Source organism: Cottoperca gobio, chromosome 19 (assembly GCF_900634415.1).
Source record: "Cottoperca gobio chromosome 19, fCotGob3.1, whole genome shotgun sequence".
NCBI lineage: Eukaryota > Metazoa > Chordata > Actinopteri > Perciformes > Bovichtidae > Cottoperca > Cottoperca gobio.
This window is the reverse complement of record NC_041373.1, coordinates 17,620,720-17,642,270: the sequence shown is the minus strand read 5'-3', so window position 1 is coordinate 17,642,270 and position 21,551 is coordinate 17,620,720. Positions and strand designations below refer to the sequence as shown.

At 42.2% G+C, this 21,551-nt stretch overlaps 4 protein-coding genes across 9 annotated transcripts; 2 read left to right on the top strand and 2 right to left on the bottom strand.

Annotated features, from left to right (window-relative positions):
• Window positions 1-3,400: 3,400 nt before the first annotated feature.
• meiob (meiosis specific with OB-fold) lies at window positions 3,401-8,363 on the top strand. 3 transcript variants are annotated; one of them, XM_029456512.1, is made up of 14 exons: window positions 3,401-3,511; window positions 3,837-3,939; window positions 4,075-4,132; window positions 4,302-4,433; window positions 4,736-4,787; window positions 4,967-5,162; window positions 5,836-5,936; window positions 6,159-6,211; window positions 6,399-6,494; window positions 6,626-6,718; window positions 7,268-7,412; window positions 7,499-7,685; window positions 7,820-7,906; window positions 7,992-8,363. In XM_029456512.1, the coding sequence occupies exons 2-14, from the start codon at window positions 3,883-3,885 to the stop codon at window positions 8,103-8,105; spliced, it is 1,371 nt and encodes a 456-aa protein (XP_029312372.1). In that variant the 5' UTR covers window positions 3,401-3,511; window positions 3,837-3,882; the 3' UTR covers window positions 8,106-8,363. The 3 variants fall into 3 exon arrangements, with proteins under 3 accessions (XP_029312372.1, XP_029312370.1, XP_029312371.1); XM_029456510.1 differs by having other exon boundaries at window positions 4,715-4,787; XM_029456511.1 differs by having other exon boundaries at window positions 3,414-3,493; window positions 4,715-4,787.
• Window positions 8,364-8,841: 478 nt separating this feature from the next.
• mlst8 (MTOR associated protein, LST8 homolog (S. cerevisiae)) lies at window positions 8,842-13,017 on the top strand. Of its 2 annotated transcripts, none has more exons than XM_029455921.1 (9): window positions 8,842-8,941; window positions 9,222-9,396; window positions 10,306-10,358; window positions 10,441-10,603; window positions 10,687-10,762; window positions 10,837-10,989; window positions 11,640-11,764; window positions 11,860-12,023; window positions 12,326-13,017. In XM_029455921.1, the coding sequence occupies exons 4-9, from the start codon at window positions 10,458-10,460 to the stop codon at window positions 12,442-12,444; spliced, it is 783 nt and encodes a 260-aa protein (XP_029311781.1). In that variant the 5' UTR covers window positions 8,842-8,941; window positions 9,222-9,396; window positions 10,306-10,358; window positions 10,441-10,457; the 3' UTR covers window positions 12,445-13,017. The 2 variants fall into 2 exon arrangements, with proteins under 2 accessions (XP_029311781.1, XP_029311782.1); XM_029455922.1 differs by having other exon boundaries at window positions 10,306-10,362; window positions 10,419-10,603.
• A 12-nt stretch (window positions 13,018-13,029) lies between these two features.
• On the bottom strand, window positions 13,030-18,692 carry bricd5 (BRICHOS domain containing 5). Of its 3 annotated transcripts, none has more exons than XM_029455925.1 (6): window positions 18,168-18,692; window positions 17,281-17,415; window positions 17,049-17,198; window positions 16,341-16,448; window positions 14,737-14,890; window positions 13,255-13,483 (listed from the first exon to the last, which is right to left on the bottom strand). In XM_029455925.1, exons 1-6 carry the CDS (start codon window positions 18,219-18,221, stop codon window positions 13,389-13,391), a joined length of 696 nt encoding a protein of 231 aa, XP_029311785.1. In that variant the 5' UTR covers window positions 18,222-18,692; the 3' UTR covers window positions 13,255-13,388. The 3 variants fall into 3 exon arrangements, with proteins under 3 accessions (XP_029311783.1, XP_029311785.1, XP_029311786.1); XM_029455926.1 differs by having other exon boundaries at window positions 14,737-14,887; XM_029455923.1 differs by lacking the exon at window positions 14,737-14,890 and having other exon boundaries at window positions 13,030-13,483.
• A 148-nt stretch (window positions 18,693-18,840) lies between these two features.
• pgp (phosphoglycolate phosphatase) lies at window positions 18,841-21,101 on the bottom strand. The gene is made up of 2 exons (XM_029455920.1): window positions 20,253-21,101; window positions 18,841-19,711 (listed from the first exon to the last, which is right to left on the bottom strand). Exons 1-2 carry the CDS (start codon window positions 20,845-20,847, stop codon window positions 19,386-19,388), a joined length of 921 nt encoding a protein of 306 aa, XP_029311780.1. The 5' UTR covers window positions 20,848-21,101; the 3' UTR covers window positions 18,841-19,385.
• Between the last annotated feature and the right edge of the window lie 450 nt (window positions 21,102-21,551).

The window sequence follows — 21,551 nt, the reverse complement described above, 5'->3', positions numbered from 1 at the left end:
CGCCACAGCGTTCCCATTACCTCGATATGGTGGCGTCCAGTATTAATGGGAGCTGACATCATGCATGCCACTGATTTCTGTCTCCGTGCTGCTTTTCAACAGCATGTTATTAACATCATTTAAGGTTTTCTCCGCAGTCGTACGCCCCCCCCCCCCCCCCCCCCCCCCTCCTCTCACTGGACACGGGGATGAGGAGACTGCATTGTTCGACCAGAGCCCAGCTGGATTCAATGGCTGTGAGCAGACGCAGCAGTTACACAGTTAGTCACACAGGTGGCAGCGAAATTACGTACTACATACTTGGACGTGTTCCACTTGTGGAAGCCAATAAAGACTGCACCGCCTGCTGCCAAAGCTTTACTTGGATGTAGACGTGCGGGCCATGCCAAGATATTGCTCACCTTTCACAACGATATGTTTTAATGATTGGACTCAATCAAATAATGATTATTAGTTCCTTTAGATCTTTACAGAAGACAAACAACAGCTCTATTGTCTATGTGTGGTTGCAAACTAAAGCTCTTTGGTTCACCAACAGCCAACCTACAACTTGTCTGCCCACTTCCTGTGGAGGGTTCCACATCACATGTGGAGAGAGTGTAAACACCAGTTCTTAGTCTTCCGGATTACAAATGGTCATTTAGATCAAACCACGAGTCTGTTGTCAGACGAAGAATAGACACAGAACACTAAGTAAGTAGAGGGAATATGTAGGTGTCACTTCCTGTCATTTCAGCTGTAAAAGGACTTGTGTGTGTGTTGTCTGTGAGCGCGCAGCCTCCTCTCTTCTCGGGTTTTACACAGGGAAGTGCAGCTGAACCACAAATCTCCTGTCTGGTGCCGTCGCGGAGGTCCAGTAGACAGTTGCTAAATATGAACAGTGGTGGAAGAAGTATTCAGAGCTTTTACTAGCAATGCTAAAAATACTCCATTACAAGTCAAATTCTTCCATTAAAACTTAGGATGGCTCCTGTATAATGTAATATTTATATTCTTGGATTATTGGATGGTGTTTTTACTACTGATGCGTGATCATTTAAGCAGCTAGGAAGATCTAATTAAACTGTACATAAACTATACGGTTGTTTAATATATATCATATTCTTTATGCTCATGTTGTACAAAGCTGCTGTCAAAAGAAACACAGTCACATAGAGCAAGTGTAAAACAGAGATCTTAAAGCAGTCACATTCTTAATACAATATATTTAGAATCTGGGGTTTGAATGTTTGGTACGACGCCCGTGTTTCCAGAAGAAGTTTGTCTTCTTATTCCAAGTGTGTAGTGCCAACTTGCAGTTTTCAAATGTGTTACAAGACGTTGATTGATGTATCAAGGGCAGAAGAAATGAAGAAAGGCACAGAAATGTGCTTAGTTTAGTGTAGACGGACAAGCTGCATGTACACTTTCAGGCCTAGTGTTTTACCGTTTACAGTTATTCTCATTTACTATGGAGACTAACATCAGCCCTGTGTGACGATGAGCATGGTAGGTCTGCACACATCTACTGCATGCACTGACTAGCATACGGAAAGAACACACACACACACACACACACACACACACACACACACACACACACACACACACACACCGTGAGATGATGGATTAATAGCTGAGCAGTGGTCAGACGGCTGCAGGCCCTCCAGGGAGCCGACCTGCGGCAGAGAGAGGCCACCCAATCACAACACATTCCTGCAGTGAGTGTGTTTGCAGCCCTTGCAGGTACTTCCTGCATCGGCTCTGAATAAAGTCATCAGAGGCGACAAGCAAGACCTTATGTGGCCGGTTATCACGAGGAAATTCAAATAGTTTATTCAAATCACTTCAAAAGAGCCAACCGAATATCGGAAGAAAGTATGATTGATGACAGATTAACTGAGGCCATGAATTCATTATGGAGGAATCGCTAAAGCAAAAGTAACTTTCACTTGATTTATCTGATAATGCTTTACAGTGCTGCTGTGATTAATGGACTCACAAACTGTAGTCAGAAAAACCTAATGAAATTAGAATTTGAAATTTGGTTTCATTTGAATGTTGCACCGGTGCAAATAGCACATCGATTCCTCTGCGTGGCTACAATGGATTTAATCAGTTCACATTATACAACATTATACAAAGTCCACCAATACATTGATGGAACATTACACACGCTGTCTGCTGAGGAATCATCTGTTGTGTTGTTGTGTTGAAAATGCCTTCACGGCTGCTACTGCACTTTTTCCTCTCAGCGATTACGAACACGTTGACCGTAGAATCACATCAACAGACGTATTACTGCCTGAACATCAACATTAGTCACAGGGATCCGATCCAAACACCCGACCGTGAGGATTAGTCACCGTGGAAGAGGAACAAGGCTGTGTGAAGCTGAATAAAGGTTTACTGTTACACCTTTTGATTCCTGCTTAGGTGTATGAGACAGTATCACACATCAAATAGAGCTTTGTGCCATCAAAACAAACCAGGAAACTGTCACATTCATCCCAGCAAAGCCGTCAGACAACAAATCCCATGCTGTGGATGATGACTGAGGTGGATTATCCAGGTGATATCAACATCTGAGGTGCATGGATACTTTTCACAGAAGGGACTTTTAAAAAGATGACTCACATGTAGTGTGTGTCTGTGTGAGGTGAATGTGTGTTTAACTGACAGCTAACAGTCAATGGGTCCATCAGTGATAGCAGTTTTATTGTTCAGTCCCATTTCCTGCATGTTTGCGCAGCTGTACATATGTTTATTGTTCTGAATGTGTGTTGAAATTGTAGATTTTGTCCTGGGCAACATCACAAAAGGTCTATCAAAATATTGGATGAATGCAGGTCTCTTTTCAGCACAAAGGAGATTTTATAGAGTTCATATTTGGAGGCGGTAACTCATCTAAATACTAAATAAAAAATCGATGAAGTGGATGTTTAATTATAGTAGGGTCACATTCTAATGTCTAAATTAGCATGGGCAAATTAATATTAAAATGGGTGGTGTGCAGTTAGTAAATAAGCAGCAAACAATGGTAATTGGTGGGTGTTGTTTTATTTTACTTGTACAAAGAAAGTTGAGATGGAAATTACTTCATATGGTGTTCATCCATGTTTTCCTAAAAAAAGACTAAAATATTATATAGCTATCCATATTTGCCATATCTGTTTGATTTTATAAATGAAGAAATGGTAGGTTATAGCTGAATGCTGAATGATGATAACAATGCATCATGCTTTTAAATGAATTTAAGCTTATTTATTTGTTAAGGATAGGACAATTAGGATACCACATTTTGATTTATACAGCATAATATAAAACATATCAATCAGTCTCTATATTGTCAGACATTTGTATTTTTTCTAATCTCTTTGACCTTTTTCTTATCAGATTAGCATGATTCTTTTCCGACTGCATTTGAAGGCAGCATCTGACCTCCACAGATTCTGTCTCGTGCACAGACTGTGGTCGCGTGCAGCAGTTTTGCCGCGATTGACTCGAGTAAACGGTGAGGGAAGCAGAGCAGGTAAATTAAAAAACTACAACAAAAAAACATTAAAACGTCTTGGATAAAGCTGAAATTAAGATTTTTAAATTAATTCTAAATTTATAAATTAAATCCCTCCACATACTTCCGGTTGTTAGCTAATTTAAATGTGATAACTGAACAAGTCAGCTAGCTAAAGTTAACATTAGCCTCGTTTAGCTAGCTAACTATCGCTACTTAACATTAGCTAACAAGTAACTCTTGAGTATTAGTTAGAAAATGGGAAATGCTTTAATACCTATTGTCCAGATGGAATTAAACAACAACTGTTAATTGTTTTTACTTGTTTTGCCTCATATTACAGAGTAAATGTAAAGACTGGATAATAATATAAGTTATGAATTAACAAAATGGCTGCTCAGACCTTTATTGCCATTTCTGAGCTGCATCCCAACTTCTCTCATCCGGTGAGTAAATTACTGCAATTTAATTTAATTGTGTTCCTACAGTAGCTCTTAAAACAAAATGAGTGTGTAATAGCTAGGAATTATTTCGAGGTTATTTTGTGAACTGTATTACATTGCCTTTGTAATGTTTTTCAGAAAGTGGCAGGCATCATCATTGGGAAAACTGATGTCAAAAGCTTTCCTGACAGAAAACGTAATTATCTTTTCATATGAGTGCACCTTGACACATTCTTCTACCTCAGTGTCTTGTGCACCAGCCCCCTCTTCTGGAGAATAAATACATTTATATCCATTATTATTTTCTCCTCTTTATTTTTCCGTTGAACTGCAAAACTAACCGAACCTATACATCTGAATTTCAGATATTGGTGTAGACAGATTCACATTTGGCTTCACCATTAAGGACTCGCCTGACTTCTTCATTAATGTGACAGCCTGGGGAAACGATGTGTATGTCAACGAGCTCTCCAACTGCTTCAGCACTGGAGACTGTGGTGAGGAACTCACTCTCAAAGGCCCACAAGTCTAATTAGTGGATTTTTGGTCAAGAGATATTTATATTATTATTTATTTTATGGAATGCCACAGAAGCGTTTACATTTTTTTTTTTATCATGCCAGCTTGTGATATATTTCTTTAATAGTAGAATGAAAATCAAGCTACACACAACATATTAATAGAAAAAAACAATGTAGTATAATGTAAAAAGAATTGAAGACTTTAAATCTAAAACAAAAAGTGTATGCACAAAAATATATCTTGTCATTTTTTCCAGTCATCGTTGAAAACCCTTTAGTTTCCAGAAAAGACCCAGAGAAAGGTGACAAATTCTGTCCCACAACCCCAAGGTAATAATACTTTTTAATACAGTTATTGTAGAAGAATTAATCATGCGTTCCCTCTGGTGCTTTAAAAACGCTGAAGGGTAGTGAGGTTAACCGAGTGTAATGCTGTGTAAAATATGATGTATGTGTGATTACGGTGTCAAAGGACTTGCTGGTTCAAAGGCCTGGGTCTGCTGTTTCAGCCTCTACAGGCTGCTGGTGACGGAGGCTCATTCCCAGGTGTGTCTGTGTGCTGACACGGGCGCCATCGACAGGCTGCTGCCACTGATCCACCTGCCAGTGAAGGACTCAGGAGATTTCTACTCTCTCGGAGACATTGTGGCCAACGGGCAGAAGTTGGACGGCACAGTGATAAATATACTGGCTGCAGTGAAATCGGTAGGGCAGCTTTATGTCACAGTATTAAATTATTTTAAAGAAGACCAAAGATCAATCTGCTGCATCTACATTTCCCAGAATGCTTTCCTCTGTGTCATGATTTGCAGTCAAAGAAGTGTTGCTTGTTGAATCAGTCATGGTGAGATATCATTTAATTTTTTGGTGTTTTTCATACAGGAAATAAAAAGATAATTGAGAAACCAAAATGTATTTTTAAACACTGGTTAGATTAGATTGAGGTTTTTGAGTCTTTTTCTCCACAATAAGCTCAGATATGATGCAAAATAAGCTGTAAAAGTTTACTGAGCTTAACACAACATTAATAATGGTTGTTAAAAGTGGTTCATTATGAAAGTCATTGAAAAGTCATGGAACCTGTCTCTGAGGCCTGAATGGGAAGACTGATAACCTTGGAGTCGTGGGATGTTTTTGACAATGGATGTTAAGCAAATATTTATTTGGTTTTCTAAATTTACTGAATTCATATCTTATAATTGCCTAATAGACTACATCGTGTCTCTTTTGTCTGTGTGGTTACATTGTGGTATGTTTTCCTGGAACTCAATGGCCCTAAAGACTTGCCTCAGAGTTCAGAGAGAGGCACTGCATTCTTTTATACTGTAAGGGAAGATATTGTGATGGGAACGTCAGATGATTCTGTTTACATTTTCAGATTGGAGAACTGAAGCAGTTCACCACTTCAGACAGACGCAAAGGGCAGAGGCTGGAAGTGAAGCTCTTTGATGACTCCGTCTCTTCCTTCCCTCTCGTCTGGTGCGTCATGCCCCTTCATTCATTTGGAAAAATGAATAAAGATGAATGACTTTTGTTGCTTTTCTGCCATATTCCATCTTATTGGCCCCTTGGATCACTGCTGTGTATCTTTAGGGTTACCACACATTTACTTTGGTGAGATGAAGCTTTAGATTAACCTGCTGAACTCCATGTGTGTTTGATTTTCATTGAGTAACTCCCTGACCTCTGTTTCGCTCACAGCTGGGACAGAGAAGCCATTCAGCTCGTGCAAACTTTGATACCCAAGGAGACGGGTAGGTTAACAGCTGCTGCTCATTCTCAGCCACAAAATGAATCTTTATTGAACTGTTATTCCCGCCTGTCACGTCCCATCAACATACTGTACTGAAGAGAAACATGGAAGCGGATATCTGAGAAGTAACTGCGTGTTTATGTTAAAGAGAGCTTACTGTTGTTTTAACTTTTGTTCTTCATTCAAAGTGCTCTTCATAGCTGATGCGAAGATTAGCTTTGACAGCTTTCGCAACGGCATGACAGCAACGGTTAACTCGAAAACTATTATCACTGTCAATCCTGGTAAGATATCACAGCGACATTTACATAACTATGACATCTGATATAACTTTATATTGTGCAATTCATCAAAAACAAGGTTTTCAGCCATTTTCATCTTCCGGGTGTTTAAATCAACTGTAATCTGCTCTCAGACACCAGAGAGGCCAGTCTGCTGTTCAGCTACGCTAAAGAAGCATCTGAGTCTGGAGCTTTGGATCAAGACGAGAAGCCAGAGGATGTGCCTGGTGGGTTGTAGTGAAGAATTCTCCTCATTCTGATATTGTTGGTGTTAGTATGAGCTGTATCTTGATGTAAAACGTTCTTTGTATTTCATTTCTCTTATGTTTGACTTTTCTTTCTCTATTTTAAATGTCCTCATACGTCATGATGTTCATATACGGTGCACTATGTACTGTAAATGCACTCCATGATAACTAAAATCATATTTGTGTGCTTTAAAAAGTAGATTTTTTGATATTATACATCTTTGTTACTGTCATCAAATCCCCATAAAAAGACCAAAACAAACAACGAATCAATCCTACTTACAAGTGCCCATCAGTCTTAGGATATTAATAACCCTTTTAAAACTAAAAAAACTACCTTAAAATTAAACTACATATTTGTTTTGACCCATTCAAAGGATTTGTCACCAACCTGTCACTCAATTCTTTCCTCATATAACACAATGAATGATCATATGTCAAAGTCACAAGTGCAGCCTGGGTCATTGCCTGTTTTCCAAAGAAAAAGACTGCGGACATGTATATGTGGTGCTGCTTTTGTCTCTGCAGTGGACTCCATCACTGACGTGTACACAGTGAGCCAGCTGAAGCAGAAGGCCCAGGAGAATCCTGAAGCCTTCTTTGGCCTCACATACAGCTTCATCTCCAAGCTCGACCTCGACTCTTCCGTTTCAAAAGTCATCAGGACGCGGTGGTAAGGTCATAAAGTGCATGCATTATTAAGAAGTTGCTGTATAAATGAACATGCTGTTGATCAGTCTGCTTTCTCTCCTGCCTCAGCTCCAGGTGTAAGTTTCTGGTATCTGAGGACGGACAGAGCTGCACCAACCTGTTGTGTCCAGGGAGGGATCAGTTCTTTTCAAGCACCACAGGCTTCGACCTGCTGGTGGACTTCACAGACCACACCGGCACCCTGCATGCCGCCACCCTCAGGAGCCCAGTGGCAGAAAAGGCACTTGGCTGCACGGTCAGTACCACTACACCTAGTACCCAACAAACACTACACTGCTGTATTATGTTTATGTTCACAATAAAGCAGGAAAGTATCTAGTATCTATGCTTCAGGTGGAATAAACGGCGTTGTCATGTCATCTGTTGCAGACAGAGGAGTTCACCGGTTTGACTGATGACGAGCGGACTGCGATGAAGTGGAAATTTCTTTTGGAGAGATGCAAAATATATGTGAAGGTACTGTAGCTGTTTTATTCTATGCCTTGTGTGTTAGCTATAAGAGGGAAATCATATGTTTAAACATTCCTATAATATGGTTTAGATACTCCCTTGCATTAAAGCGAGGACTGGGATCAAGGGGGTGGTCCTGGACTGCTCCGTGGCTGACCCAGGAGAGGTGAAGCAGCACATGTCTGCTCTGCTGCAGCGGCCGTGAGCAGAACACACACTGACGAACAGGAAAGCACACATGTTGAAGTTGGCTGCTTTACCTGCCATGTGGCACTGTTCTGCTGTTTACGAGGCCAAAATGGATTTTTACATATAAGATTTTGTGAATAGATTCTCTGCATTATTTATTTAACTTATTTAACTTATTTATTTAAATATATATTAAAGAATATACTGTTGTCTTGACTGCTTAAAACTTTTAAATAAACAAACGTATACATTTATTAAAAGAATATGTGATGTGTCAAATGTATCAAGCTGTATTGTTCCGTGAAGCCACACAACACACACATGACATGACAATAACACACACACATGATATGACAATAACACATCTAACTAGTTAATGTTACATTTACTCATCTATATTTTGAGTCAATCATTACTTCAACCATGTTTCTTTTTGAAAATTCGAAATAATATCCATATTAGAGCACACACTTTGTCGGTGCTATGTCAGTATTGATAAACTGCATTTAAATCAAAAGCTTTTACTTGCATACTTTCCAACATTTGTTGAATTAATATTGTTAACCAGTAAATTCACCCATTCTAAATTAAGCCAGTTAAGTTCTTTTTTACTGGTATTTATTTTATCAATAGGAGAATCTAACAATGTCATTTACAAAAGCACAACTACCTAATTATTCTGAATAGTATTATATTGGGTCATTTAAACGCGACAGGTATCAATAACACAATAAATCAGCAGATGGCGGCAAAGCGGCGTTTATCAAACGGAACGATAGAAACCTCGCATGTTGCTGCGGGACACATTACGGAGACGTACCGTTTAGTCGTCAACACCACCAACAACTGAAGGTAACCCAAACTTGTCAGATTTATTATTTTTTGCAGTGGAAATTGTCATAAATAATGTCCTGCAGTGAAATATCGTTAAAGTCAGGATGTGTTAGATGTTTAAATATAAACGTTAGCTAACTGCCTGAATTGCATGGCCCTAAAGCTAACGTTAGCCTGCACGTTATAAGTTTAATCTTTAATTTCCACAGTCTGATACTAAGTTAAACCTCTTTCCTGGTTAAAATGTACATTTATTGGGCGGGAAAGTGCAGCAGCTGACTGCTATGTGTCCCCGCAGTGTCCTCCATGCCTCTCTGAGCAGCGACAGCCAGCAGCAGTCGAGCATGAATGTGAACCAGGGGACGGTGGGCAGCGACCCGGTCATTCTGGCCACGGCTGGATACGACCACACTGTCCGGTTCTGGCAGGCCCACAGCGGGATCTGCACCAGGACAGTCCAGCACCAGGACTCTGTATCCTTGCTCTAACTCTAACAGTGTGTTCTGACTAATGCAATGAGTGTATACTGCAATATCTAAAGGATTGTTGACAGTATGCATTTTCTACAAACGCATGTGGGTCATTCCTGATCTGCAAGTTCATGTCATGAATTTTCTTGGAAGGAAATTATATGAAAAGTATATTTAATTCATATGACCTTGCAAAATCATAAAGCTCTACTCCAAATACTTTGTAGTTGGAAGTTTGTGTATTCTAAGCCTTATTTTTCACTGGATTTGGTTTACTGGACACCCAATAAACCAATTATCCAGTGGATGAAGAAATAAAACATCTTTTTTTAATATTTTTGCAATAAATATTAATACTTTCTCATTTTAAAAAGGTTGCAAGGAAGAGAAAATAATCCTTGGAAAGATATAGAGTCTAACTGTCTTTGTTTAAAGCAGAAACAAATAGGTGTGATAGAACGATATAAATACTACACAGAATAAAAATGTAAAAACTAGTAGAGATATAACATACTATATTAAAAGATTCTTTGTTTGGGTAAAAATATATTAATTTGATTACTGTATAATATTCAGCAACAAGTATTTACATGAATGCATTTTGCCAAAGATCTGTGGGGTTTCTTTGATGTTTAGTACAAAGTCCAATGGAAACCAGTAAAACAATAAGTAATTGGTGAAGCTTAGAATAAACAAACTTCTAAAAACAGTATTAGGAGTAGAGCTATAGTGTTGTGCATGGTCCCATGAATTTAATAGAAGTTTTCTTATTATTATTTTTGAAAGAAATTCCATGACATGAACTGGGAGGTTCTTGTCAAAGGAGCTGTTGTTTGTTTGTAGATTGCGTCATCACTACAGTGTCTTCTAGAAATAACCAAAACAATCCACTTCCTTAACATTTGCTCCCAGCAAGTAAATTCCCTTGAGGTCACACCTGACAGGAGTATGATTGCATGCTGCAGGTCGGTTAAGCTTTCTATTCTGGATTGTATAATTCATTTCTTAAATGCTATATTTCACAGTCATTCCACTCCGCTTTGATAGGTTATCAGCACATCCGCATGTACGACCTGAACTCTAACAACCCCAACCCGGTGATCAACTACGACGGTGTCAGCAAGAACATCACATCTGTGGGCTTCCACGAAGACGGACGCTGGATGTACACGGGAGGAGAGGACTGCATGGCTCGGATATGGGACCTTAGGTACTGCAAAGGGAGGTCAATGTGCTAAAACACGTTCAGTCTGTTCAACAAACTTAACTTTGATCCCGACTGCTCCTCCCCAGGTCAAGGAATCTACAGTGTCAGAGGATATTCCAGGTCAACGCTCCAATCAACTGTGTCTGCCTGCATCCCAACCAGGTGAGAAATATAACAAACACGTTTCAGTTACTCCGTCAGAGTTTGTGCTCACAGCCCAAAAATGTGTGATTCAGGCAGAGCTGATCGTCGGAGACCAGAGTGGAGTGATTCATATCTGGGATTTGAAGACGGACCACAACGAGCAGCTGATTCCTGAGCCGGAGGTCTCGATCAACTCCGTTCACATCGACCCAGACGCCAGTTACATGGCGGCGGTCAACAGCTCGGTCAGTTCGCAAAGAGTCTGGAAAGAATGCTGTGTGTTGATGCTTTGGTGGGTTAAAGGGATAGTCCGGGTTGTTTTTGAAGTGGGGTTGTATGAGGTACTTATCCACGGTCCGTGTTACTACCTGCAGTAGATGACGGTCTGCACGCACACAGTTTGGACAGTTTGGCAGACTGAGCACTGTACTGCTGTGGACGGCGGGCCGCAGCAAAACATATTTTAGCCAAAAAGGGACCAGCTAAACAAATCAGTATCGGTTTACTTGTACGATATATTTAGAATATTTTCACCACCCTTTCAAACTGGGACTAAAGCCGTTATCTACGCCGTCTTCAAAGCCACCAGACTCCATCGACAAAAACAGTCATTTTACTTTGCAGAACACAGGAGTTGCTGCTCTACGACTGCATCGATCTGTCAGTTCGTTTGTGTTATTGTGTGACTTTGGTGATTCAGAACTAACTCTTTAAAACACAAAGTCACAGAATAACACAAACTAACTGACACATCGATGCAGCAACTCCCGTGTTCTGCAAAGTAAAATGACTGTTTTTGTCAAAGGAGTCTGGCCATCCGCCATCTACTGACTATGAACCTTCAACATTTAAGTTTTACTAAATTATTAAAACTTCCTCTTTTGGGTGTTATCAGGGAAACTGCTACGTGTGGAACCTCGCTGGAGGCATCGGCGATGAGGTGACTCAGCTCATCCCCAAGACCAAGATCCCTGCACACAAGCGCTACTCCCTCCGATGCAAGTTCAGCCCTGATTCCACGTGAGTGCTCTCCTCCTCCTCCTACTCTATAACTCTTCCTCTGATAGTTGCTGCTGGGCGAACTGAATTTAGTTTGTGTTCTTCATCACTTCCAGTCTGTTGGCCACCTGCTCAGCAGACCAGACCTGTAAGATCTGGAGGACGTCCAATTTCTCACTGATGACGGAGCTGAGCATCAAGAGCAACAATCCCGGGGAGACGTCCAGAGGCTGGATGTGGGACTGTGCGTTCTCTGGAGACTCCCAATATATTGTCACTGGTCAGTACATGAGCCCCTGGTCAGCCGGGGGAGGGAAGTCTAAACTGTAGTGCTGGAGCGTAGCCGACATTATCAAGCTGATTAAGCGAAGGGAAGACATAAGCGCTCTCCTCTTCCTGGTTTGGTTGTGTAACGGTTGACGCACCTCGTAAATCGAGCCACTTTAGAAAGAACATGAGCCTCGTGAAATGTCTGCTGTATATTTAGGGACCGACTAAGTGACTTTTATAGAGAAGAAGGTAAACGTGCGACAACTTCAGTGCAAGTATTTGTTATGTTCTGACTCTTGTTTCCATCCACAGCCTCCTCAGACAACCTGGCTCGTCTGTGGTGCGTGGAGACCGGGGAGATCAAGAGGGAATACAGCGGCCACCAGAAGGCCGTGGTGTGTCTGGCCTTTAACGACAGTGTGATGGGCTGAGGAAGAGGAGAAGGGAGAGGGCAGACAGTCGGTGGAACAAGGACAGAAAAGCAATGAACTCTTGAGAAGATGTGCCTCATTTGGGAAGAAATGATCATCTTGAGAAAGTGGAGGCTTGTGTTTGAACTTTACGATGAATCTCAGCTGTGTTCCAAGTTATCTGCGGTGCTTTCTCTCTGGATTCAGCATCGAGGCCATTTTGCACCACGTTCAACATGTCGTACCTCTTCTGTACCAACAGTGTAGATATTAGTGTGAGTCTGATCCACATACTCAGTGTGTTAGCGCTAATCAGCGACTCTTTGCTTTTAACTTCATCACTCTGCACAAGAGGAAATCCTTCTTCCTCTTTTCATGGTGCACCATATTTATTGTTTTAAAAAGGACCACACGCCTCACGTCAACTTGTAATTGATTTATTCCTCATGTGTGATATGTTTAATTCATTTGATCCTCTTCAAAGTTAAGTGTCGAGAGAAGATGATGTACAGGAAATGACTCGTCGTTCAGAGAAGTCCTTACAAGTCTTATTATTTTATTTTTTCAGTCTAATAAAGAAAAAGTGGCCACAAATACACAGCAGTCTTTTATTGGACAGATCACAACATTGAGACTGGAACGCTTCCACATGATTATACTGCAGCAGTGGGTTACAGGAAGTGTCCCACCAGAGAGTATTACACATGAAGAGAGTGACGACGGGGCTTTGGAGATAACCATGACAGCCTGTCTCCATCTCTTCTCTCTCGGAAGGATGGAAACGCTCCATTGAGCTGCGTCACTGCTTCACTGGTGTCTGTGTGGCACAAAGGAAACAGTCAAAGCTGGCTTTTGTTCTCGGGGGTGGGGGTGGAGGTGGGGGGGGGGGTTTCTTGCAGAGGGAACTAAAAAGACAACTTTGTTTCCCTGATCTGTCGCTGGGAGGAGAGGAAGAGGATACACGGTCACTCCGGCAGGTAGTAGAAGCACACGGACACGCAGATGTTGCTGGGGAAGCAGATGTCGATGCAGAAGTAGACGAGCCTCTGTTTCCCCGGGCCTGAAAACAAGACGCAGATCATCAGTGAGGAGAACAGCCCGCCTCGCTGACTTCAGAATATTATCCTCTAATTCTGCAAACTTTACACCTTTTACTGTGTAACTGGTGAAAACACGAGCGTACCCTCGTGACAAATGAATAATTATTCAAAAACAAGTGTCTGTGTCAATAAAGCTTATTTTTTTTAATTTTAAGAAAAGAAATGGCTACATACGTTTCTAACAATAATATTGAAAAATAGATTACTTTTCTTTTTCTTTCTCTTTCAAATTTAAGAAGCTCAAAAGATTGGGTGGAATTAAATGTAGCTTTATTAATATTTACAAATAATATAATAAAATATAAATATGACCCTAATAAGAAATAAAAGTTAAAAATAGTTGGCAGTAAAGCTTATATAAATTAATCCTCACATTAATCAACAACAATTACAATTTTATATTCACAATTTACGTTTTAAAATGCGCCTGAATAAAGCAGGATATTAATGATATGAATGTTTGTGGAGAATCTGTTGAGTGAGTAAGTTTTATCTTCTCTTTCAGCCTTTCACTCGCTGCCACAGTGGAAAGGTCACCGGCCGTCGTAGATTAGTCTTTGGTTTCACTTCGTTATGGAGTTGCCAGCTGGCTCATTTTAAAAGCTCCCTTCATGCAGCGTCTGTGGTACTGACACATGAATCCAGAACTTCTGCTGTGTGATATGACTTTACGTACTTTACTAATATTTAGCAAAAAACTGCCATAAAATATTAAATATTAGAATAATTTTTCACTTTCTTTGAGTTAAATCTTTAAACCAGCTTCAGTCCTGATCGTCACGGACTAATATTCAATAATGTTAGGAAGTTTAACCCTTTCAATGCCAGTTTATGTACATAATGCCACTGTTGTGGCAGAGTGTCTGTATTTTGGCTACACAGTTTATTATAGGAGCAGAAGTCATGTGCATTAACACAGCCTAAAGAATTGAAAAATGTAAAGTTTTGTATATTGTATAAAGTATATTGTTCTTATTGTCAGCTAATGCCATGAAAACCAACATTTCTAACTTTTTTTTAACCTACTCTAAATATTTTCTGCCTTCTCCACCATGTCTCCATCAGTCAGCATGAAGCCTGTTTGTTTCTAAAGACATCAAGAGTAAACCTCAGTTCAACAGGAGGAAATAGGGCTGCTATTACTGGGGACTATTTTCAGTGGCGGATTAATACACATACGCGGTGTTTACGTGTTGTTTACAGCTGTTCTCACCCTCGACCCTCTTGGTCCAGTGGATGGAGCTGTCCTGACACAGATTCTGCAGAGGCTCCTCCAGCGTGGACACGTCCACCTGACTGGCCCCCAGCACCCCCAGGAACTCCCTCTGCCTCTGTGTCTCATTCCCCGACAGCTGGAAGTGATTCTGCTGAGGACAGTGTCACAACAGAGACAGTGACAAAGTCAGATGAATAAATTGGGAGTCAAATCGAGGGAGATATGAAGAACAAAACCCAAGATTGAAACTGGAGCTGCTATTAGCTCGATATCTTCGCTGATGAGGTCGAAGCTCTCATCCGTCACAAAGGCTGTGTGTAACTGCAACACTTACACTTGTGATTGGCTCCGATAGTGAACCACTTAAAGTGATGTTACGCTCGAGTGGGTCACGTAACAACCAGTTTTCCTCTGCTGAAAAAGACCAAGAAGACCATTGTGCTGCAGAAAAGAGGAACAGAACACATTCACTCTTGATCCATAGTGGGCCCTTTCCCTCCCGTCCTAGATTAAATGACCACAATCAACACTGAGGAGCTGGATGAGATATGTGACACCACGAGACGGGAGCACAAAAAAGACTCAACTAAAAAGGTGGAAATGGTGCTATTCAGCAGAAAAGATGATAAGATGGAGACACAGAAGTCTCATCTCAGATTACCTGCAAGGTCAAACCACAATAAAGAATCCAATAGTCGCACACAAATCATATCTGAGAGGCTTAAGGTGGGAAAACCCAGGTGAAAGAAGTCTTTCATGCACAGGTGCATTTTGAGATTTTGGGCTATTTTACTTCCATAACATGTTTTCTTTCAGACTAGAAAGCAAACAACCAAAACACACATTTAGGTGTTTGTTTTTTTACTACTTTGTCAATTTGTGTCTGTAGATTCCTCCTAATTTCACCAAAAGTTAGCATTACATAACGCCTCATTTGCATATTTAAACATAACATTTCAGAAAACATGCAACACAATAATTATCTTAATGTAAGTAATTAACTTGAGAAGTTTCAGGAAGATATCTATTAGTTCACATGTGTACCCTCGTAATGTGTCCCCCCCGATCAATATTAGAGATCCAGGTCTTTGCCACACTGGCCCTTCCCTCACTAACCATACATCTGTACTTTAATCCAAGAGGAGTCCTAAAAGCTAAAAGGCCCTCACACAGAGCGGCCATTGTGCCCTTTCCTGGGCTCCGGCTCGCTGCCGTAGCCTGTAAGAAGATCCTGGGCACGCCGAGGGGGCCTGGAGGGATCAGATGTGCTGAGGAATTCAGCCGTGGAGGTGAGAGAGGGAGACTGTGTGCTTCACCCCTCTCTTTGTACGCAGCGGCGAGGAACTACGAAACCCAGCAGGTCCTGGCTTAGTGGGATACAACTATGAGTCACGGTCAGAAATGCCAGTTCACACATTAGTGAGGCGGTGACTTTACAAACACCTGGCAGAGCCGAAAGGGCAAAACTTCTTTTTTCTTCGTGTGCCGAGGTGCATTTCTCATCTTAAGCTTCGTGGTCTCACATATCCTGAAGGCAACGGAGGGAGAAACGCTATTATATGACACGAGCGCTCAGTTCTCATGTGCTGAAATGTCGCTACCTTCTGTGAGGACTCGTGCAGGAGGGAGTGCACGTTGTCATAGTCGGACTTCTCCATCTTTCGCAGGAAGCAGCTCTCCTGGTCAACAGGTTTGTAGCATATCAAACCCTGCAACACAACAACACACACACACAGTCAGAAGAGTCACACTGTATCATAACTTATCAAACCCTGCAACACAACAACACACACACACACAGTCAGAAGAGTCACACTGTATCATAACATATCAAACCCTGCAACACAACAACACACACACACAGTCAGAAGAGTCACACTGTATCATAACATATCAAACCCTGCAACACAACAACACACACACACACAGTCAGAAGAGTCACACTGTATCATAACATATCAAACCCTGCAACACAACAACACACACACACACACACACACAGTCAGAAGAGTCACACTGTATCATAACTTATCAAACCCTGCAACACAACAACACACACACACAGTCAGAAGAGTCACACTGTATCATAACATATCAAACCCTGCAACACAACAACACACACACACAGTCAGAAGAGTCACACTGTATCATAACATATCAAACCCTGCAACACAACACACACACAGTCAGAAGAGTCACACTGTATCATAACATATCAAACCCTGCAACACAACAACACACACACACACAGAAGAGTCACACTGTATCATAACATCAAATAACATCTTGTGCATATCACCTGGACGTACATGTTTGATGTCAAAGAGCACAGTGGACGTCTGATTGGCGGGTGAGGTCACAGAGAAGGTCACCAGGTCATTCTGCTGGTCCACGACGGCCGACTGGTCGATCAGAACTCCGGTTTGATCGGGAACCGTGATTCGGACGATCTGTATCGACTTACAGGAGCAGATTCTGATTAATGTGAGCAATGAAGATAAAGAAATGATGTGGGCGCTGGAGGGTGTGGTGACAGACTACCTCAGAGCGAGGCTGCGACAGCCCCAGGTGCCCCGTCAAGCCGAGGGCAACGATGACCAGGAGCAGGCCGGCCGAGAGGCTGACCCAGAAGGCCTTGTGTGGGAAGTGGGACTGGGAGGACGCAGCAGAGCCATCCTGCACACGTGTACACAAAGAGAAAGATCTTCACACACAACTTGACGTCTCAGCTTATTTACTTCCTCTTGGATTTATCTTTTTCATATATTATCATCTTACGGATCGTCTATGTGGTCGTTTATTATGTTGTTTATTCTGTACACACGACATCTACGCACACATTGTAAAGCCTCCTGACATACATTTGTATTTAGTGATATTGGAAATAAAAATACAGTTTGATTGATTTGACACTGCTGCTGAGATTTCTGCTTAGAAATCGCCCAAAAATCAAAACTGCTCATCTCTTCCCTGTAAGGATATTAATCAATGTAGATGGTCTTGGTGTGATTTCCTTCGTTTTGGAGGCATCGGCCTTTTCTCTAATATAAAGGAACTAGATGGCGCTCGGCTTTTGTTGCTCAAATCGCCAAAGAAATACATTTGAAAAACCCAACAGCAACGTCTCTCTCCAGAAACCATGACCCAGTTAATGAAGAGAATCCACAGACCTTGTTGTGAGCAGTTTCATGTAGGGACTACTTTCTTTCTACCGAACTACACCCACCCTGATTATCTAGTGCCATTATATTCTAGAGAAGGTAAACGTCTCTACGGCCGATATCTCACCAAAACAATCTCGACTCATAATCAACACGACAGGTAAGAGGGATTTAGTATTTTTGACTTTAGGGGTAACTGCCCCTTTAAAAGAAATATCTGGAAGTCCAGTCAGTAGTTGCCCTTTAACTTAAAAGCCCTCTGCTTACCGTGCACTGTGCTTCCTCCAAACAGTCTTCTGAATGTTTCCAACACCTCACCATCCTGTGTCCCTTGACGGCTCCTCACTCCGTCTGCTCCCTTCTCGTAGCTACCGGCATGGAGCTGTGGTCATGACTGGGACTCAAGACACCTGGCCAGCTTCTCTTTGTCCCTGCAGACCTCCCCCCTTCTTCCTCCTCCTCCTCCTCCTTCACTGTCTCCCTCCGAAAAACAGTCACCCACTTCACACACACACAACTCTGAATTACACAAATTCAATTTTGAGTCTTCCTGCAATTTCCTTTTTTTTTTAAATATCTAATATGACTTAATATGCCTCTCTAACATCATCCATCCCGTCCCCCCTCACTCAGACACACACTTACACGAGAGGAGTTGGCCGCCCTCCCCGGCCCAGACAATGGACAAAGGGGTGAGGCAGGTGCAGCTTGGAAAGCCTCTCTCATCGGGCGAGAGGAGATACGCGCAGCATCCAGCCGATGACAGCCCAAGGTGACTTTAAGCACAGGACTCCGAGGGACGTTTTCTGTGTTCGCCACAGAGAGCAGACGTGGATTTAGTAAAGTCTGAGTTTTATTACCGATTTGCTTTCAGGTATTCGGGGAGTCAAGGACAAGTCAGGGAACACACGAGGTGAGAAGGAAGACTGGATTACCTTTCAAACGTATACGCTATCTTTTAATGTTTCACTCATGAACCGACTCCAATTAATGTAATTAATTATTTCCACAGTTCAGCAGAACAGTGGGGAATAAAGGGTTAAGCGAGGCCAGGTCAGTGGCGTTCAGCTCCACTGTGTGATTTATAGACGTTAAAACAGCTGTTAACCTGAACACACACATATTAGCAAGCTGTTAACACATCATGTGCTCATTCCCCTCGAGTGTGACTTGTATTGCATCACTGAAGAACACTCTCCCTTCTCCTTTCTCCAAACAGCAAGATACAACACATTGACACAATACTGTAAGTCATTGTTCTTATGTTATGAAACAATCGTTTTAAATTAGCAGGTTTTTAACTTTCAAAAACTAAATCTTTTTATTTAAATAATGAAGTCTTTGTCTCCTCTGTCGCACATCTGCTCGCTGCTCGGTCGTGACTTTGTAATAGATGTGATTTTAATCATATAAATCTTAATGAAAAATATTCCCTTTTAGTAAGCAATGGAGTCTGGAGTCCTCTCGCTCTCACGGAGCTACACTTCATCCCTGCAGAGCCGGCAGAAGGTCGGCGATGCTCTCCACGTAATAATCGGGCACCATCCCCTGCCTCTCCGCACAGCCGCTCTTCTGATGGGCCTCGGCGTCCGCCACGGTGCTGACCCCTGTGAGGGTGAGGAGGGTCTTCAGGCCGCAGTTGGATCCCAGCATGATGTCTGTGTCGAGGCGGTCGCCCACCATCAGGCAGCGGCTGGGGTCCACGCCGAACTGGGAGGCCACGCAGTCGAACATGAAGTGGTTGGGTTTGCCCACCGTCTGGGCTTGGCGCTGGGCGGCGGTCTCCACGGCCTGCAGCAGGCAGCCTGTACCTGGGGGGGGGAGGAGGAGGATTTAAGTCTTTCTTAATGCAGAATTACATTTAAATTCAACTTTCTGATAAAAGCTAATTCAGCTTGTGGTGCAAACATTATTTCATTCACCTCAACTATAAAAGCTCCAAGCGTAAAATAAAAAATACCCATAGACCCTCAAATATTACAATTATAATGAAGTAACTTTGAGCATTTGGGACGGGTGGAGCTTGTGTGTTCAGACGTCACCACGGCCCCTGGTAGACCACCACACCGAGAAAAGTCTATTCCAACACTGTGTGCAGTATTCACTCCTACACACTTCTTTCCAATGACTGTACTTATATTACGGTTACTGTATTTTATTCTATTTAACTGTGTACCAGACACTTTACTCTCTTTTCAAATAGAGGATTTCTGATAGGTGCCAAAATGTCGACACACTTTTAAAAGTATATGCCTGTGTGTGTTGGAGAAAGGCTTTCCAGGAAGTAGACTTAATCATTCCTGCATCTGACGTGTGTGTGAGTGTGAGTGTGTATCCAGTGAGTATCCCTACCTGGGACGGCCTTGCCCCCCTCCAGGGGCAGCCTGGTGTCCCTGTTGGTTCCCACAAACAGACAGCCCGGCTGGGTCAGGTACTGCAAGGCTCTGTTTAACTTCATGTAACTGAAATGCTCATCGAAGCCGACCACCACCGCCTTCACCTCGGACTCCAGGGGCACGTTGGCCCAGTCGGTCTGCTTCCCGGAGATGTGGTCGGGTCCCACCCCGGTCTGCTGGATCCCCACCGCCTCCAGCTCCTCTCGCATCGCATTGCTTCCTACCAGGTACACTTTGCCCTCCAGCTTGCAGACAGTCTTCAGGTACACGGCGGAGCAGTACGCCGTCCCGAACACCTCGTCCTCTTTCGCGTTGAACCCCAACGTAGACATTTTGTCGACGTACATCTTCCTCGTCTTGGTGCTGTTGTTGGTGACGAAAAACACCTTCTTGCCCTTTTGCTTGAGCAGGTTTATGACTTGAGAGGCGCCCGGGATGGCCTGGTCCCCCCGCCAGATGACCCCGTCGCAGTCAAACAGGACGCTGTCCACCGAGTCCAGCACTTGTTTCACCAGCGCCCCGTTGAGGCGTGTACACTTTGACCCCGACATCAGGGAAGAGACGCTGTCACTCAAACACCAACTGTCCTGACGTCAACGTTAAGTAACCGTTACAGTTCCCAACCGCACAAACGCTCGCGCTGTCGTAAACTTCAGTACTACTGTATGTAGACACACCCAGCTGTGTGTGTGTGTGTGTGTGTGTGTGTGTGTGTGCCAGTTATTTGGTTTAATAAGTGTAAAGCTAAAAAATTCACCGGAGATAAAATAACCTGACCTTTTACTTGCTTGAGTGTTGCAGCAAATCCGTGGTTACTTCCGCACCGGCTTAAAGGGACAGGAACACACGAAGAAGTCCAGTCCACTTCCGGTCAATCGTCTGTCCTGCTCATGTATTTGGCTTTTCCAAAATATATATTATATATATATATCTGAGACATAATAGCGGCGTATTCTGAACTACACAGCTACTACAAGTCAAACATCCTATATCTTCTCAGCATAAAACTACAACTCCCATGAGTTGTAGTTTTATGCTGGCTTTTTTGTAGTTTTATAATTCTATGGTTTTATTATTCATACTTATTTTACAATAATCTTTATTATTTATGTCACTGTATTTTGTTTAGTATTTGTTTTCACATTTGACTACTTTTAACTCATAATTTTTGTCAATAGCTTTTAAGACATTTTGAAATCCATTTGATTTGTTCGAAAAGTGCTATATAAATAAAGTTTGATTGATTTATTGATGA

Bases quoted from the DNA above. Each gene is read 5' to 3' on its own strand.
- meiob (XM_029456510.1), top strand. From the start codon at position 3,883: ATGGCTGCTCAGACCTTTATTGCCATTTCTGAGCTGCATCCCAACTTC. The intron at 4,133-4,301 runs GTAATTATCTTT...TCTGAATTTCAG, and splicing joins AAGCTTTCCTGACAGAAAAC to ATATTGGTGTAGACAGATTC. The intron at 7,413-7,498 runs GTAAGGTCATAA...CTCCTGCCTCAG, and splicing joins AAAGTCATCAGGACGCGGTG to CTCCAGGTGTAAGTTTCTGG.
- mlst8 (XM_029455922.1), top strand. From the start codon at position 9,268: ATGAATGTGAACCAGGGGACGGTGGGCAGCGACCCGGTCATTCTGGCC. The intron at 10,763-10,836 runs GTGAGAAATATA...TGTGTGATTCAG, and splicing joins TCTGCCTGCATCCCAACCAG to GCAGAGCTGATCGTCGGAGA. The intron at 12,024-12,325 runs GTCAGTACATGA...TTCCATCCACAG, and splicing joins CTCCCAATATATTGTCACTG to CCTCCTCAGACAACCTGGCT.
- bricd5 (XM_029455923.1), bottom strand. From the start codon at position 18,221: ATGGTGAGGTGTTGGAAACATTCAGAAGACTGTTTGGAGGAAGCACAG. The intron at 17,416-18,167 runs GTAAGCAGAGGG...ACACGTGTGCAG, and splicing joins TGGAGGAAGCACAGTGCACG to GATGGCTCTGCTGCGTCCTC. The intron at 16,449-17,048 runs GTACGTCCAGGT...GTTGTGTTGCAG, and splicing joins TGCTCTTTGACATCAAACAT to GGTTTGATATGCTACAAACC.
- pgp (XM_029455920.1), bottom strand. From the start codon at position 20,847: ATGTCGGGGTCAAAGTGTACACGCCTCAACGGGGCGCTGGTGAAACAA. The intron at 19,712-20,252 runs GTAGGGATACTC...TCCCCCCCCCAG, and splicing joins GGGGGGCAAGGCCGTCCCAG to GTACAGGCTGCCTGCTGCAG.